Source organism: Idiotropiscis lumnitzeri, chromosome 10, assembly GCF_059441095.1.
Source record: "Idiotropiscis lumnitzeri isolate Australia: NSW breed Sydney's pygmy pipehorse chromosome 10, RoL_Ilum_1.0, whole genome shotgun sequence".
NCBI lineage: Eukaryota > Metazoa > Chordata > Actinopteri > Syngnathiformes > Syngnathidae > Idiotropiscis > Idiotropiscis lumnitzeri.
Window position 1 is genome coordinate 6,327,306 of NC_142400.1, and position 18,800 is coordinate 6,346,105.

The 18,800-nt window shown below is 40.5% G+C and overlaps 1 protein-coding gene across 1 annotated transcript; it reads right to left on the reverse strand.

The window, feature by feature from the left end:
• Nucleotides 1-3,833: 3,833 nt before the first annotated feature.
• Nucleotides 3,834-13,644, reverse strand: rhbg (Rh family B glycoprotein). The gene is made up of 10 exons (XM_088306072.1): nucleotides 13,281-13,644; nucleotides 8,857-9,043; nucleotides 8,526-8,676; nucleotides 7,875-8,022; nucleotides 7,304-7,470; nucleotides 6,695-6,832; nucleotides 6,059-6,192; nucleotides 5,828-5,949; nucleotides 5,223-5,296; nucleotides 3,834-4,390 (listed from the first exon to the last, which is right to left on the reverse strand). Exons 1-10 carry the CDS (start codon nucleotides 13,456-13,458, stop codon nucleotides 4,313-4,315), a joined length of 1,377 nt encoding a protein of 458 aa, XP_088162198.1. The 5' UTR covers nucleotides 13,459-13,644; the 3' UTR covers nucleotides 3,834-4,312.
• Nucleotides 13,645-18,800: the final 5,156 nt, after the last annotated feature.

The following is an 18,800-nucleotide window of genomic DNA, read 5'->3' on the forward strand; positions in this document are numbered from 1 at the left end:
CCCCCAACCACCACCCACTCTCCACCGCATCTATAAATAATAGCTTTTTCGTTGCAAAACAGACCTACATCGTAGAGTTAATACTCGCTGCGCACAATGGGCTAGGAGAACGCCACTGCCACCTACAGGAGTGGATGTGCAATTACACTTTATTGTAGTACGATGGGAAAAAAAGCTAGTTCCCCAGGGTCACATGCGCCCCCCCCCATTATTTGAGAAGCACTGATCTAACGTAAACTAACATAACATAATGTCGCATAACATAAGGTAATGTGATGTGATATGATAATATAAAATACCTAATATTCAGGAACGCTACAATGCTAAACCTAATTCAACACATTGCAAAACACAGAATAAAAAACAGCTCTTCCAGCTTGTTGTAAATGTGTAATTCTTGCTTTGAGTGCAAGTGGACCGTGGTTCAAATGGCAGATAGCTCCCAGCATATGTTCGCTTTTATTGGAGCATGTGGAGTAAAAAGAAATGCAACCCCAATGACTCCGTTTACATCTAATAAAAAAAGCCACAGATTGGAGAATTCTGCTGAATATGAGCCAGCACGTCGCATGCGTTGGCTGCGGGAGGCCCCGAGGGATCCCATTAAGCTTTTATTATCACCTCCAGCGCTGATTCAAAGGACAGTGGCCATCTTGTTTGTGAAAGGCCTCGTGCAGAGAGCTGACACCTGACGTCCCATTCAAGGAACGTGGGAAATAATCACGCCGTCATCATGGTCGGGAGCCACAGGTGCTGCTTTGTGTTTCAATAAACAGGCGGGGCAAAAGTGAAAACTTAAAAAGGCTTTTTTTTCATGGCGTTTAACTCTCCAAAAGGATTTGGATGTCGCAATTTCAAAGAAGAGTTTGCAAACAGGCTTTCAAGCAAAGTTTACTATCTGCCTTCCTTCCTTCTTTGTTTCCAGCTTTCCTTCAATCTCGTTTCTTCTTCTTTTTCTTCATTCATTCATTCCTCCTTTCTTCCCCTTTTCCTCCTTAACTTCCTTTTTTCCTTCCTTCCTTTCTACATGAAATGCTTCCATCATATTCTGTCTTCCCTCCCTCCTTCAGTCCTTGCAACATGTGATCATTCCTTCCTCCTATATTCCATCCTTCCAAATTCCTTTCCCTCATTCTTCCTCCTTTTTTTTGTCTTTCTCAACTCAACTGTATTCATAAAGCACTTTAAGACAAAAGAAGCTGTATGCAAAGAGGTGTACATGCAAAAGTAAGTCATACGACTAACAAACAATGAGGGAAATTAATAATTAAAAAAAAACAACAACAAGAAAAAGAGTAAAACCAAAAATCTGTCACGTTTCGGTCCAAGTGGAGAAGCACCCAAATGCAGAGAAACAAAGCAGGTGTAAACTTAAAAAGTATTTAGTTGAGGGAAACAAAAAGGCAAAAAGGGTTGGAAGGAGCTGATTGGTCGACACCGGGGGACCGGAATGACACAGGTGACGTTCAACGAGACACAACGGAACACAAGGAAAACCTGAAAAGAAAACACCAAATCAAAAATCAACAAAAACGGATCGTGACAAAAACTAAATCTCAAGCTGGCTTTCCTTCCATCTTCCAGTCCTTTATTTCCTTCATATGTATTTTGTTTCCTTCAATCCATCCTCTTTTCCTACCTTCCAGTCTTTCTCCCACCCTCCCTCCTTCCTTCTCTACCTCTTTTTTCCTTCCTTCCTTCCTTAATTCCTTCCTTCCTTATTTCTTTTCTTCTGTTCTCAGACGCTCCCTCCCCCCTCCCTCCTTCCCTCCTTCCTTATTTCTTTCCTTCCGTTTTCAGACACTTCCTCCTTCCCCCCTCTCCCTTCCTTCCTTCCCTCCCTCTTCCTTTCTTTCTTCCATCCTTCCTTCCTCACACACCTCTCCTTCCCACTCATCCTTCCTTCCTACTTTTCTTCCTTCCTTCTTTCCAAACACCGCTCCCTCCCAACTGCCCTTCCTTCCAAACGTCCCTAATTAAAAAAAAAAAAAAAAAAAGTATACCTCGTTTCTGTTTTGTGCATTTGCATTCATCCGAGCAATCAATTTGTAAAGCCATGTGACATTTCAAGAGTGCCATTTTTCTCGACGCTGGCTTTTGGAGACAATGTGTCAATACTAATCATAGTGACTCTCACGCTCATTTCTGCCAGCATTTGAATGAGCAGCGTGAGGCTGAATGGATGTCTGAGTGGGCGCCGCCATTCAGCCAATATCTGACCACCTGACCACCTGTCTTCTATGTCCTCCGGTCCTCCGTGTCCTGGGAAAAGAATGCTGAGGCTGTTCACACTCATGCACCATCACAGACCAACCCTGGGGGGGGACCCCTGCGGCCTACAAGGGGCCCGCCTTGTAGCCGTGCCGCGCCAGAATTTATACCTCCTAATTTAAATATTTAAATTATCACCAAGTCTCATGTAATGTGGCTGTAAGGGAACAGTAAAAAAAAAATGTGACGGGTGACAAAAGTTTTGCCAAGTGTCTAATGTGAATTTTTAAAAATGGGGGGGGGATAAATTGTTTGGATGGAAAATATAGAATTTCGACCAAAGTATTAGGACACCTCCAGAAGTGAAAAAAAAAATGTGACATTACAATAAAAGTATTGGTACTTGAATGAATAAAATATGGAGTCAGGACACCAAAAGCAAGTAAAAATCAAGTATTTGGATGCCCACACTGAGCAAAATTATTGAGACAAGAAATGAAAAGAGAAGTAAAAGTTTTCACACCTTACAGATATTGTTCCCCAAAAATATTTTTGAGGGTGGTGTTGCTAATTATGATCATGAACCACCACCACTTCCTATCACCTCCGTCCCCTCCCCCCAGCAGCACTAATCATCCTTCATACTCGGGGCCCCGAGGACGGCGTGTATATCTATAACGAGGACACCCGCTTTCTCGGGTCTGTTTGATCCCCCCCCCCCCCCCCCCCCCCAAAATGAAAGTGTGTTAATTAAGCGACGAGAGACAAAGCCCATCTGGAACGCTCGCATTAACCCCTTCCATACTCTTTAAGTCTGAAAGGATTAATGGCGACGAACACTTGATTGCATTGCCTTCCGCTTTGACGACATCAAACTTACACGACATATACGTTCATTTCCAGTGAAATATTTTAACGTTTATTGTTTGCTAAATCATAGATTTCAATGCAATCGTTTTTTTCCGGATTTTAGAGTATGCAAGCAAGTCCTAATTCAGTCGTGCACCTTTGGTGTAGTACCATGTGGTGCCACAACATACCAGGCAGCACTGAGCTCTACTAGGGAAAGCTTGAAGAAGAGGCAGAGAAGGTCCCCAACTATAAGCGGGGGAAATAGTTGTTCTAACAGCGCAAAGAGAATATATGCCTGTGAGTATTGTTATATGCGCTGTTTGTATGTGTTGTTGCTCTGTGTGTGTTGCTTGAAGGTATATGAGTTATGTAACGGTTATGCTAATTTGCTCTAACTCATCTATGGCGTTAAATTGTACAGGGATGAATATTTGTTGTTTTATGTGTCACTTTAATTGTACATTTCAGTTGGGAGTGACAAATAAACAGCGTGAAGCAAGCAGGCTTCATGTCTTATTTCCATTCTCGTTTCCTCAAAGTGATGTTTTCCAATAGTCTGCCATTTCTTGGCAACAATATTGAGCACCAGCGAGAACGGACGGCACTTCTAAAACGTTCATTTTAAGAATAGATATATAACAAGTTGATTTTATATTGTCTTATTGTATCACAGATTTTCATTTTGGGTTTGCAAACTATCCTCTTTGAAGAATTGGGGGTTCACTTTATCGTTCCGTAAATATGTGTGAAATGAATACAACACCAGCATCACACATTAAAATGTTTAATCTGGACTAAAATAATACACTATTGTGCCTGGAAAAAACATGCTCGAATACAAATGCAAATATTCAGAAACTTAAGAGCCAATCAAAAATGATTGTTGTAGTTTAAAGGGAAATAGAATATCAAAGAAAACCCTCAACCTATGGAATAATACAAAAATTAGTTTGGGGTAAAAAAAAAAAAAAGAAGAAGATGGCTGCTCTTTGGTGTGGAAATTCAACAGTAAGCATTTTATGTTGCAGTGGCCCATTTAGGAGATTGACTGACATCCTTCATCAAAGAGGCTCACCTCCCACGCAGGCCTTTAGCAGGGCGCCATCTAGAGGTGGACGCGTGCTACTGCTGCTGTTCTTCTTGTCCTCATGGAGAGGAAATGTCCCTTTGACAAGCGAAGGACCGCATGCATGACTATGTACATTTGTGTGCGTGTGCGTGCGTGGGTTTGTGTTGTGATTGTGCGTGTTTAGCCGTTGAGTTTCTCGGTCTCTGCAGATACGACAGTTGTCAGCTGGTCATCGTGACCCTCCTCGGCCCCAGGAACCTGAACAAAAAACAAAGAATTTGAAGGCAAGAAACACAGTTTGAAAAAAAAAAAAAAGGAAATATTTACTGTGAATTTGTATGAATTTACATTTAAATATCCAAAATTATTGTATATATTTAAATACCACATACTCAGTTAATAAATACAAATTGGGGATGCCAGTCCGGTTTGATGAAAACTGTAATCAATAAATAACAATACTGATGATTCAAATATTATAATTAGAATAAATAATATAATTTTCTATTTAAAATAAAACTTGAAAATCGGATAATTTAGTTTTTTTTTTTTAATGAAATAATTTAAAAAAAAACTAAACAAATGTAGCCAATGAATGCAAACAAAAATGAAACTGGGGCAGCTCGGTGACTCGTACGGAGGGGTTCAATTATACAAGACATTCTATTGCTCGCTATGTCACATGATGCATTGTGGGTATTTTTCATTACGTCGTCTCTACTATCAGCTGAGATGATCAACCTTTCATTCATCTACTGTAGTGCAGCAGCGTCACCTGCTGGCCAATTGATGACACTGCTGACGGGCGCCCGTCTGATCGTTGCTAGTCTTGTACCGCTAAATATTGCTTGCCCTCACTAGTAAAACAAGTGCGCACACTAGTGACTGTGTCTACTAGTAATCTTTTCCACTACACTTGCCACCTCTGGCCGACTAAAACGCAATCTATTTTACAATTAGTACTGAAAAGCCCACGAGTAGTTTTATAGGACTCATCAATTCATTTATGAAATATTTTGCATTAGTAGTTACCTAACATAATAGAACCCAACCAATTAAAAAAAAAAAAAAGTATTTCATGTCCACTCACCTCCCAGTAGATGCTGTCCTCGTAGCAAAGGGTGTCAGGAGGAGCACCAAAAATGGGCAACTTCATGATGAACCCTGGCATGAGAAGGTGGTATTATTATTATTATTATTATTATTATTATTATGGTTTGTAACCCTAATTTCAAACTCTACACCTGCCTTAAAACCCTAACTCGAGACCTTACTGCTAAACCTGATAAAAAGCTTAACCATATTTAAAAGCCTAATTTAACAATCTTACTTTTGTTTAATTGAAATCCTTAACCCTCTCCTATAGACCCTAACTTCAATACTTAATATTCTCTTGAAACCCTAACGGCCTAACCTATTTAGAAGCCCCAATCGTGTCTAGAAAACACTCATTTGAAACACTAATCGTTTAAAAACCTAACCCTCCCATAACCACCTAATTTCCAATCTTTAAATCCTAAGAATGTGTTTAAACCCTAATTTCAAACCCTATCCCCATCTCTAAACCCTTACCCTGCCTTAAAACCCATTTGAAACCCTAACTTCTAATATAAGGCTTTAACTTTAATTGAAACCCTACCCCTGTCTAGAAAGCCAAATTTGCAACTATGAGTAACTTGTTTAACATGAGCCTACCGACGATGAGCCCCCCGAGCAGAGCCATGCCCAGGGTGACCGCCAAGGAGATGGCCTGCCGGATGCCCTGGAAGGTCGCAACCACGTCGCCACTCGCCACGTCCGGGAACACGTCAGCCATACTGCCAGAAGGACACACACACACACACACACACACACTCACAGGTGTGACCACCTCAACAGATCAACTTGTATGCCGCCACAAAGCAGCGAGAAAGCATTTTGCCTTACCCTTCTCCGTAAGTGTCCGAGGAGGCCACGGCGGCGGTGACGGCTCCCACGATGGCACCCAGAATGCCCGGCATGCCGTGCAAGTTGTGAACGCCGCATGTGTCTTGGATCTTCAGCTTCTCCTCCAAGATGGGCTAAAAACATTGCAAGCACACCTCAGCATTATTTTTACCTTTTCACAATGACTGACTTGGGCACATTAGCACCATCTAGCGGACATAGAAAAACACTGCTTGTAATGGACGAAAAGACAGGAAAAGAATGTTTACTAAATTCATGATTTATGTAATGAACACAAAGCTTAACCGGCGCTCAAAATGACTGAACTCCCTTAAAGGCAACACGCAAACTCAGTGGACACTTCATTAGGTACACCATATAATGAGATTCAATATGCAACGAGGATGCAACATGAATGGGGAAATTTGTATTGCATCATCCTGTCGGTCGTTTCTAATAGTTTCACAACCTTAATTTTGGGTTAAATTGGGGTCAAAATATTCAGAACCTGCGTGACGCAGTGCAATCACGAAAATCATCTTTTAGACGTTTGCCGTGCCTAACAACGCATCCAGTTAGTGTGCTGCTGTGAACGGTCTCATTTGCCGCATTGATAGAATTTGACGCGTTTCTCACCGAGAGGAACTTGAAGCCCAGCACGGAGATGATTCCAGCCAGGAAGCCCACGATCATGGAGCCAAATGGCGTTAGCATCATTTCCCCTGCCGTGCCCGCAGCCACGCCACCGGCCAGGGCCGCGTTTTGAATGTGGACCTAAGACAAGAAAAAATAAATAAATAAAAATCAGAACCTTTTCTTGAAACCATAACTCTGGCTTGAAACCTTAACCCGCCCCTTGAAACACTAACTTGATTCCATAACATTGGAATGAAACCCTGCTTTAAAACCCTGAATTGAATCAAAGCTCAATTTCCAAACCCTAACGCTGGCTCGAATCCTTAACCCTCATTTAAAAGGGTAATAAAATCTCTAACCTTAGCTTGAAACCTCACTTGGAACCCTTCAACCTAGTTTGCAACCCTAAAATGAAATCCTAACCCTGTTTTATAACTCAAATTAAAAACCATAGCTCGCTACCTACATCACCAGTCGACGATGTCACCTGCTTGAGCAGGCTGCATCACTGAATTTTGATTCCTATAAGCGGCAGCGCGGCACCCCGCGACTATCGTTGCCGCTGACAACCTTCCGAGGTTCAGTTTTACGCTATGTGTTTTTTCTCACCATGTCCAGCTTCCCGTCGTGCGCGGTGAGGGCGGACATGCCGTAAGTGGCCAGCGTGCACGCGGCCAGCGAGTAGTACGTGTTCAGGGCCGTGCGGTGCTGGTCGTCGCCGTGGGCTGTGATGGCCGAGTTGAAGCTGGGCCAGAACATCCACAGGAAGATGGTACCTGCGAGACGACAATCACAAAATGTCACTTTGTCAGCTGCATGCACCTCATGCATTTATCTGCCTTGTAAATTGATTGTGTAGTTTGATGGTGAAGTGCTGCCTCCACCTGTGAAAATACACTGGAATCAGCACGATGGTCACTGTGAGGAAACCAAAATCAAAATTACGTTTATATTTGTTTGTTTTTGTTTTTTTTTTCATCGTCTGTGTTTGCTTCATGCATCACATGCATCTATCTGTTACGCTAATTGACAGTGTAATTTAGTGAAGAGCTTTTTCTTCTGTAAATGTGACATGATGTGCTACTTGTGAGTATGGCAAAACTTTGCTTTATTCCAAAATAAAAAAATAAATAAATAAATTTAAAAAAAAAAAAAGGTTTCCTCATTTTCAAGAATCTACCAATCATGGCGAAGAGGTCCGAGTGGTACACCGAGCTGTTCCGATGTTTGCTCTTGTCCAGGTTGGGTCGGTAAAGCACTCGGGCGACTATCAGCCCAAAGTAGGCCCCGAAGGTGTGGATGGTCATGGAGCCGCCCGCGTCCTTGGCCTGCGAAAGGAGGACATTTTTTTTCTTTATGAAGCAATTATTCTCGACTCTCATCTTTGAGTTGAGGCCTAAATGTGAAATTTTTAACTTACCTTAAAAAAAATTTAAAAAAAAAAAGGTAAGACTGAAAATGTTATAAGAAATTCACCAAAATATTAGCAAAATTGAAAAATATTTGAAAACCAATCCAAAGCCGTTTGGCAAAAGAAAATATTTCTTAACAGCACACACACTGAACTAGTTTAATGAGCAACAAAATAATAAAAAAGCCAAACTGGGAACCCTGTGTTGAAACGCTACTTTCAAACTATGCTTTGAAATGTAAAACATCCTAAAAATCTTAATAAGTTGCTCTGAAAGGCACTTTGAACATGCATGTGTGTCGTTGTTAAGAATATATATATTTTTTTCAAAGTCAATTTGGGGCTTGAATTTCATAATAGTGGGTCGCGAACACAGTGGAGAACTTCATGGTACACAATGGAAGCCCCAAAAAAACTCACCCCCAGAACTGAGAGCAGAATGAACTCATTCACCGCAAACAAGGTGACCTCAAACAACGCCATCACCAGGAGCTGGATGGGACTGGTTTTACCCAGAACAGCCCCGAAGGAGATCAACACAGAGCCCGTGCAGAAATCGGCATTGATCATGCTGGAAAAGACGGCGGGATCCAGTTGGTGGCAAGTAGCCGAGTGCAAATAATTTGTAAAACAGATTGCAGTATCATGCTGCAATCAATACTTCTACTATTATCAGAGTCACAAGAATTTGTTTAAGTAAAAACAAAACTCTCCAAGAATGCTGGCCGAAGTTGCCGTGTTGCACATTTACCTCTCGACGCCGATGTGTATCTTTCCGTTGTGCATGCCATGGAAGAATCCTTGCATGAGCGTGGCCCACTGCAGCGCGAAGGCAGCGATCAGGAAGTTGAAGCCCACGCTGCTGAAGCCGTAGCGCTGCAGGAAGGTCATCAGGAAGCCGAAGCCGATGAAGATCATCACGTGAACATCCTGGAAGCCTGTTGAGAGACGCTGGGTGTGAATTGATGCCGGCTGGCATTCCACAAGGCTCATTTCTTTACCCCCTAACCTTTTACTTTCACCTCTATGCCGATTACATTTTAGCTAACAATGAATGCCTTGCATGTTAAAGGCAATATCGAGGACTTTCAGAATCCTAATATAAATTTCCACCAAATTTTTCAAACTTGATGTAGGCCTAAAAAAGGTGAGAAAAAACATCAAGAGACTTAATTTCATGTGTTTAAAACCCTAACATTTTCTAAGCTTTCTATGAAACCATAAACCTGTCTTGAAACACTAATTTGAAACCCTAATTTTGGCTTGAAACTCTATTTTGAACGCCTAAAAATGTCTTGCAAATCTATTCTGAAACCCTAACTTGAAGCCCTAATTTAAATTCTTAAAAACGGCCTGGGACCCTAATCTTTACTTGAAACCCAAATCTGAAATCATAAGCAGAGTTTGAAAGCCCAACTCTCATGAAACTCAAAGTTGGAACCCTAACCCACATTCAACACCCTATTCCAATCACCCCTGTTAGAAACCTTATTTTTAAAATCATAAAATTAGCTAACTTGAAACGCTAACTTTAATAATCTTGGTTTTGCCTAAATCCAGGCATAAAACTCAAATTTAATACCAATAGCCCCGGACACCAATCTTGGCTTGAAATCCTACTTTGAAAAGCTAACCGCTGCCTTCAAACCCTAATTTGAAACCCTAACATGAACTTCTACTGAAACTGAAATAGTAATCATACATGAATTCAAAATCATTTTTATTCCTACACCCACACTGTGAACTGAATGCTTGAGCAAAACAATAATAAGCGGTCCAATGGCCACCATCGCCATGGCAACAGATAGTTGGCAAGACACTTGTGAGTGGTGCCAGCATCCCCCTGTTGGCCTCGTGGACCCAAAACTCACAGCAACATTCGCGAAGAGACAACACTTAACAAAACTAAATCACTAGGTTAATATCCCACAAGAAAAAAAAAAAATGAGCCACATGCTGCTTCACCAAATCTAAAGCCGTGATGTGATTGCGAACCGACGGTTGACCTGTTAACACAATGACCTGTTTGAATTTACAAACGCACGTACACAAAAAAAAACAAACAAAAAAAACGCTGAATCATGGAGATGCCTTTCAATTCGCGTGACGGCGAGGGCGTCGTCTTATCTGTGGTGATGCAATCACCCCGATCATGTGACCCGAGTGGGCGACATCTGACTGCGAGTAAAAACGTAAAAGACCAGGAAGGCGCCGCTGTGTCAACATTGGATCTTATCTGCTTTGTGAGGACAGTCACCTCTAGAAAGTCATAGATTACACATTAGGAGTCAAAACACGATCAAACGACATCGTGAAACTGAAGCACGGATTAAGGAAACTGACAAAGCATGCTGCTATGGACTAGTGTGAACATTAAAAAAAAAAAAAAAAAATGCTGTGCTCGTCTCATTGAAAGATACTTCGGCATGTGAATGCTAAAGTAGAAATGGTCACACTTCTGCCTTTCTATTTCTTGAACGTCTTTTGCTAACTGTGAGTGCAGTCGCTTACCAAAGAAATCTTTGTGGGAGTTAAGAAAAAAAAAAAAAAGCCTTATTAAAAAAGCCGTATTAAAGCCTAACCGTATTACCCGCAAGCGATAGGACTTCACTGCGTTACGTGCAAAGAGGGGATTACGGGATTACGACTCGATCCGGTAAAAAAGTGGCACACAGCAATGCTTATTACAGCTCTACAACGTTTTCCGGAACTTATCCCTCGCAATATATTTACAGTGGTGCCTTGAGAGAAAGGAATACAGTATACTGGCGTAATTGCGAGTTTTGGTTACTCAGTCTCGCGATTTAAATTTATTTGATTTTTTTTGTACAATTAATCACTCCATTTCGTTATTGTTTATATTGCAATTGCACTGTTGACCACTGGATGGCAGCATGCTTATTTGGTTTGAGATGGTGCATATTTGATTAAATGTAGTCCTCAGGAATCCTGCTTTTTATGCCTACAGAAAGCGATGGCTGCAGGTTCACTTTCATAAATTATTCATTTGTTGTGTTATCCGTTGCACTTTCCTCAATATGTTGTCTTTAATCCCGTTTGTGTTATTTTAAAAGTGATTTAAAAAAATGTTTGCTAAATATTCAAATGCTGTCTTTTTATATGACTAACCTTAACTTTTTCTCTTTTCGCGGGGGTGTTCGGGAACATAACCCATCAAGCAACCACTGTACTCATTTGTGCGGCAGTTTCTTGCACTTTTTTGTTTTCTCTAGCGATTGTTGAACGGGGCAAGAAGCTACTCGTATGCCGATCAACGGCAAACTACTCGTTTGCAAATCACCGGTGAGATCAGAAGTGAGCCATTGGACTGGCGCAAATAGTCCATCGCACATGAATGTCATGCTTTGTCTCTTCTTTTGCTGTCAGAACTTGTGCGCAATTTGTGTGGATTCTCCTTGTGAAAATATTAAGTCATGAGGTGAAAAGTTGAGTAAGTTGAGTTAGCGGGTTAGGACGCCGTAGGTGAAGACTTTGATTAGATCAAAGTTTTTGTCTCCTGACATTCTCGTCATTCCCCCCTGCAGGAAAGTCAGATAAGCGACAAGCACTCACTCGTCACTTGGACGGACACGTTTTATAATGGAAGTCGTGGACAAGAGTGGGTGGGAGGCTCACATTCACTTCCTGTTTTAGGCCACGCCCCCTTAGAAGACAACGGGCCAGATCTGGCTGCACTTTTGACTCACTCTTAACACAACGGTAATCAAGATCGTTCAATCAAGCGTCTTAGCTTTGTTAACTTACAATTTTTAATTAATTATGTTTAAACTTCATCTATATCAATGCAGTGCCCAAGTGGAGAGCCGCGTTAAGTTGATCTCCGTTGCGATCTATGAGTTATCGCTGTTTTCTCTCACAAATGTGGGTCCAATTTAGGCATGACAATTCCTATTACGAAACTTTAGCTGGAATAATGTAAAAGAATGACGATGACAATTGTTCATCTCGTTTGCATTAAAGTAGCAAGGGGAAAAAAAGGCTTTTATAAATCAATGGGCTGTAAAACATTTGATTCTAATTAGAGAGCAGCACACTTGGCATTTTCCACCAAATAAAAAAATAACACATGCAAATACTTGACTGATGTGACTAGAGTTGTTTTTTTTTCTATCAATGTGTTTTTAAATCCACACAACTTTTAGTCCATGGATACGTGTTGCCATCCAATAAGATGTATGATTGCCACGGCAGACCACTTCGTAAAAGGTTCCTAAACTTTTTATCGGCTTGGAACTACATTTGGGCTGTATCCTAAACTTCAAATGGTCATCCAGAAGTTCTGGGAATGTCAGACTTCTAGAAAATGTAACTTTTCGTCTCCATCTAGAGGTTTTGGTGAGTGCTTGCTTTTATCTGGATTTAAATTATGTTTTATGGTGAACTACCGTTAATAGTGAGGGATACTTTCCGGAACCACCCGCAATATTTGAAATTTGGGATATCTAATATATCCCACTAATACGATTAAATCATTGCAATTTTTAAATAAATTGATTATAAATGACTCAAATCCTTTCCAGCCTTCCTCACAAAACCCAAAAAAATATTGTAATGTATTTTTAAAGAAGAAAAATACCCCTTATTAGTATTGTGCAATTTAAAAAAAAAAATCAGGAATGACCTAAATAAATAAAATAAAATGAACTAAACAGTTTGTGCCACATTTTTGGCTTCATCACAATGAACATTGTGCTGCTCCTTCTGGAATGCATGCCTTGGCCACCAGGAGGCAGTATATTACACGCATACGGGAAATAGAGTACATGGAGCCGGTCACAGCAAGTTGTCAGTTGTTCTTCACAGAAGATAAATAATATATGCCCGTGAGCCTACCTGAGTTGCTCTCCAATTTTATAACACCGCAATACCTTTGCCACTCATTGGCCCATTTCTGTTATTTTTGCATTATGTTAAAATGAAGCTAAGTTGACTTTAAGCAAAGCCACATGGTCGTTTTAAATTCACAATGTGTTATACTCTGTTGTGTTTAGTATGATGGTCATCTGGAGAGTGGCAATAAACACCTTGAAGCCTGCTCATAAAAGACTTTTTTATTACGTCCTGCCAACATGTTGGTTCTCTCTTTTAAACGGCGCCATCTAAGGGATTTTTTGGGAAGTGCGCTAATTTTGAAGAAGAAGTGGGATGACTCACTTGGATAGCGGTAGTAGAAGTCGTTGTCGTAGTCTGAGTGGTTGTGGTTGTGCCATTTCCTGGCGTCCACCTCGTGGTCGTACTGGACCAGCACTCCGAAGAGGATGATGAGGATGATCTGCATGATGAAGCAGACGATGGGCAGCTTCAGCCGCATGTTGGTGGATACGTCCGTCATTATTGCTGTCTCCCTCCTTGATTAAAGGCCCTGCTGGAGAAACGTGGACCCGCTGGGTGTCACACAAGCACGGTGCAGGCCAGAACTGCCAGATTGAAATATGCGTGCGTGGGTGTGCGTGTGTGTGTGTGTGTGTTTGTGATTGTGTGTGCGTATGCAAGTGTGAGGGTGGAAAGAAATAGATGAGTGAGCTTCTCTTTCATGTCAGTTTTTAACTCTACCCGCCTCCTCGGGAAAGAGGGCGGGGTCACCTTTAGCCCCACCCCCGAGAAGGTTTCAGGTAAAGTTCAACTGGGAGGCTTCTTCAGGGGAAGCAATAAATTACTTTTGTCACTAAAATTACATTCCTCATGTTTGTGGATTGGATTTTATATCGATTACAGTGAACCCTCGCTACTTCGCGGTTCACCTTTCGCGGGTTCAGTGCTTCGCGGGTCTAAAAAATATTCGGGGGCATTGTAGTTTCGCCGAGCGGCACGAGGGGGCGCTGGAGCGGTTAGACGGCCGGCGTGCGCCGAAAAAGAGCGTGGGCGAAGAGGAGAGTGGACGAAGAAGAGCACGTTCCCCCGGACACGATTTGGGGCGATGTTTCGCGCGGTTCGGACCGTACCAGAGCTCCGGCCAGCGTGCGTGGCAGTTAAGCCGAAGAGGAACAACTTCCGCCCGGGCACTAGCGGGGCGACATTTCGCTCCGTTCGGGACCGTGCGAGACCTCCGGAGGAGACCGGCCGGCGTGCGTGGCAGTTAAGCCGAAGAGGAACACCTTCCGCCCGGGCATGAGCGGAGCGCGAGGCTGTCAGTTATGAATGAATAAATAAATAAATGAAGAATGCCACCTTTCATTTCACAGGGCACACCGGACGGCGTACCAGCAGGTAAAAGTCGAAGTAATTAAATAAATACAAAAAGAAGTAATTGAATAAATACGAAAATAATGGCTGGGGAATAAAAAAATAATAAGTTTTAATAATAATATTTTTTTTTTTGTTATAACATGAATTTCACTCTCTCTCTCTCTACCCGTATATATATATATATATATTTTTTTTTTTTTTAAGCATTTTTGAAGGTGCGCCGCTACTTCGCACGTTTTTTTTTTAAGCATTTTTTAAGGTGCGCCGCTACTTCGCGGATTTTCAGTTTTCGCGGGTGGTCTCTGTCCCCATTAACCGCGATAACCGAGGGTTCACTGTATTTGTTTGAGGTGGTCTTTAAAAGGAATCTTGGAGCGCGGCATACTCGTGGTTTCGGAACACGCAGATTTAACCAATTAATGATTAGAACCAATCACGGCTCACCTGTTGTCCCAGTTTGGTCGTGTGACTTTCGCAAGCTGAGCAGTGATTGGTCGTTAGCTGAGCACTGAACAACTGCGATGTCATTTTCAGTCCACGACGAGTGGCAAAATGTCCACAGCCTGAGATGGATAAAAAAATATTATTGTAAAGAGTTTTTTTTTTTTAATTACTTGACTTCGAAAAGTCACAAAGTCTGAAATTTGATATGAATTTAACAGCACTTGGTGAATTGGTCGAAGAACTTATAACATCTATAATATCAAAAAAGTAGCTGATTATAGATTAATTGTGATGGCTGTCCTCAAAAATATCTCGAAAATTCTTAAAGAGAATATGAAAAGCCATAAATTGTACAAAAAAAGTTATTCTTCTTGCATTTGTCATCTTCCATCATCAAAAAAAAAAAAAGAAACAAAGTGGAAAAAGTCATACAGGTTTCATATTGTAAATACATACGTGGGTCCTTTTTTTTTTTTTAGCAAAGAGCAGAAGTTCGATAAGAGATGTCAGTCACACCAATATCAGCCTCCTCATCTACCCCACAGGCTAAAGCAGGAATGTTGTTATGATTTGAAAGAATGTCAACTCTTACGAGAGGGAGAAAGACAGGGGGGCAAATCACACACTCCTGAGGTACGCCTTACCTGTTTCAGCCAATCAGAGACCTGGAGAAGAAATTACACAAAAAGACAAAATAGTTCCTGGAGAGATGAGGCTCAAATCATCCTATATTGACTTGTTTTTTTAGACACATATTATTTCCTTTTTAATTCTGCTAAAGTTTTGATTAGTTACAACAAGGTCTCAAAATTCGATCCAAGTGCCTTCAATATGACCATAAAAGGTTTTGTGTCTATAAAATTGACAGTAAGTGGCTTCCATAAGTTCTTTAAGACGCCACCCCCCCCATCCCCATAACTTGGTTCAGCCAATCAGAGACCGGGAAGAAAATCATATGTGGGAAAACACACACTTCTTTCAATACTGCACAGCAGAATCACTCCCCAGTTTTTTGTTTTGTTTTGTTTTGTTTTGTTTTTAAATCAACAATGCTAAGCTACCTGCTGGCAAGTTTGGCATATAGTGAATAAACTGGTCGCGCATAGCTAACACCTCGTGTTGGTCTTATGATGACACACACGTGCGCACACACAATATGAATACCTCTCAGCCGGCCGACATGACTGATCATACCTGCAGATAACTCCAAGTATTTATCCTTAATACTTTTATGACAGTCGTAATATAATTGTTAATAGTAGCGCAATGTAATCTGTAAACGTTTTAGCATAGTTAACGCTGTGCCTAATTGAAGATAATTGGCAATATTTATTCTATTTTAGACAACAGTTTTAGCACACAAGTTAATTGCTACACAATAGTTGCCAAAATGCTACTGAATTTCATTAGTTTGATACGAGCGGTCATTCAGACAATTAAAAAAAAAAAAAAAAAAAAAAAAAGCCTTCAAGTTGTTTTATGCCACTCCAAGTGGAAGTTTACTCCCAAACTAAACATCAAAAATCAGAATTACAAGAGCATTAAAAACAACCTCATAGAGCTTTAAGTCCATTTAGCTTAATGCTAGCAAACAAAGTTTCCATAGACGTGCTAGCATCAGTGTCACAGTGTTATATCCCGTATTGGAAACGGTTTAATTATTTATCCGATTTAATTCTTGTATTAACTACTTATTATTTCATATGAACTTTTTTTAAATTCATAAAATATGTATTTTGTGAACTACCCGCGCTCCATCCTCAAGTGTGTCTACCGCTAGCATAGCGCAAGTGGTAATCAGTACATCAGTAGCAGGGGAGGGGGCGGCTGCGGGGCCTCACTACTGATAAGACAATCTGTTCATCTGAGGCATCAATGGCACCAGATGAAGAAAAAAAAAAATGAAAAAAGATAAATGCAGGTCCAAACCTGCCGGGCATGTTCCTGTGAAAGAACAGGAGAAGAACACAAGCCTTTAATGGAGTTTCGTGTGCACGTATGCACACAGAATGTGTGTAAAAACAAGTGTCAATCAACGTCGGAATGCTTCTTGTGCTGTACAAAATGGCTTCAGATGTAATATTTCATCTAATTATTTTACTCTACTGTACTTTTGCCCAAATATTTTTGTATTGTCATAACCTTGTTTTGGGGGGGGGGGGTAACTATGATAATTCATAGTACAGAGGTGGAGTCTGCCTATTACTTTATTACATATTATTTAAATTATTATTATTAAAATTTGTATTATTATATTGTTATTTTGTGTTCTACTTTTAGATGGATTATACCCATTTAATTATTTACAAAATAAAGTATTGTATTTTATTATCAGCAATTTTATGGATTCAATTACAATCAAATAAAAAGAATGTTACATGTTTTATATATTTAGCATGTTAGGTTAGCTTATCATTAATATTTTATACATTTTATTTTATTTTTACTTAATTCTTTTTTCAAAGAAATGGGAAAAGTGCATTATTGACAATTCAGCTGATATATAATATAAATATTGAAAACAAATCCTTGTATATTATTAATTTATTATAAATTAGCATTATCTCTAATTGAAATTACAATGTGGTTGTGAAATAAAAATGTAAATGATTATATTTTATTAATTTATTTTCTTAAAATAAAAATTTTAAAAAATTTAAATATTCATTGTATGTGATTTTTTGTGTTTTATCATTAATTTTGTTGATTCAGTTAAACATTTATTTCTTTTTGAATGGCATAATCATTCAATTAATTACAAAATATGGTATTATTCTGTCATGGTCAAATAGATGTACTTAGATTTACTGCACATTAAATTAATTACATTTCCATAAAAAAACTTCAGATTATTTTACAACATATTATCTTGTCAACACATTTTTAAGCCTGCGTAATATTTTTATGTGGTCCACTGTTTTTTTTTAAAAACAAAATGTGACAAATTAAGGGGAGAAAAACAAACGATATAGACCTCTAGCATGTTTGCGAGCACGTGTGTCAGATATGTCAAGACAAGCAGGCGATCGGCATGTAACTGCAGGAAAGTGTACACAGTGTGACACTCACACAGGGTGAGCGCCCTCAAGCTTTCAGCAGCATTTTGACGAGAAAATGTTTCTACTAGTCTGCAGTAAAAAGAACGTTTGACTTATTGGCCATCACACTTCGACATACTTCATACTCAAGCGCCGGCGTTGACCCAGATGCTCGTCACGCCTTTCATCATTCGAGTCACGCGCCGCTTCAGCGCACCATCCGGTAGGACGGGACCAGGCGTCACCCTATCGGCCGCGCTCATCTTGCCCCAGTGGCCCCCCGAGCGAAGGTACCGTGGCCTCTTGTTGAACTGAAGTGCTTTGAGGTCGTGTTTCCCAATCTGTGTTGAGCGAAGCCACATACTGTACCCCACTCACAAAATCTTTCTGGTATTCGAAATTTGGATTAATTTCAGGATCAGATGACCTTTACAGGGGAACGTAAATTTTTGAATTGCTGTTTCAGTACTTTTTGCCGAACTTGATGTCACACAGGAGCATTCACAATAGGTGAAAATTTCCAAGAATGTCCATTTCTACACCTTTCTGTGACTCTTCCAGTCTCTGCATCTCTGTTGCGACCTGCTGAATGCTTTCTGTGACACTTCCTTTTTGATGCCTCACAATGGCAAGACACTGTTGATCAATTGGTAGTTGTCGTTTTGGTCTCTCTAAATGTGAACAATTTAATGAGTGGCTATTTCCGGTATGTGCCATAGGTGAGGCCTCGCGAGGCACAATTTTCAGGATCCCCCCCAATAAAAGATTCATTAACTCATTCACTGCCATTGACGAGTATAGACGTCAAAATGTCCATTCATTTTACCTGGGCTGGCAATGGATGAGTCACGCCTCATTGCTGGTTGGGGGTAATGTGGAATCTGAGCCTGTTTCGTTGAACACAAAGCTATTTTTTTTCTGTTGCGTGAAGGGATGTAAAGGTTAATTGAAACTTCTGCCATCTAGTGGGCAAGCATTGAATTGTTCCGCTTGTCACTATATGTCA

Bases quoted from the DNA above. Each gene is read 5' to 3' on its own strand.
- rhbg (XM_088306072.1), bottom strand. From the start codon at position 13,458: ATGACGGACGTATCCACCAACATGCGGCTGAAGCTGCCCATCGTCTGC. The intron at 7,471-7,874 runs GTAGATTCTTGA...GTCGTCTCGCAG, and splicing joins GGACCTCTTCGCCATGATTG to GTACCATCTTCCTGTGGATG. The intron at 5,950-6,058 runs GTAAGGCAAAAT...TCCTTCTGGCAG, and splicing joins TCGGACACTTACGGAGAAGG to TATGGCTGACGTGTTCCCGG.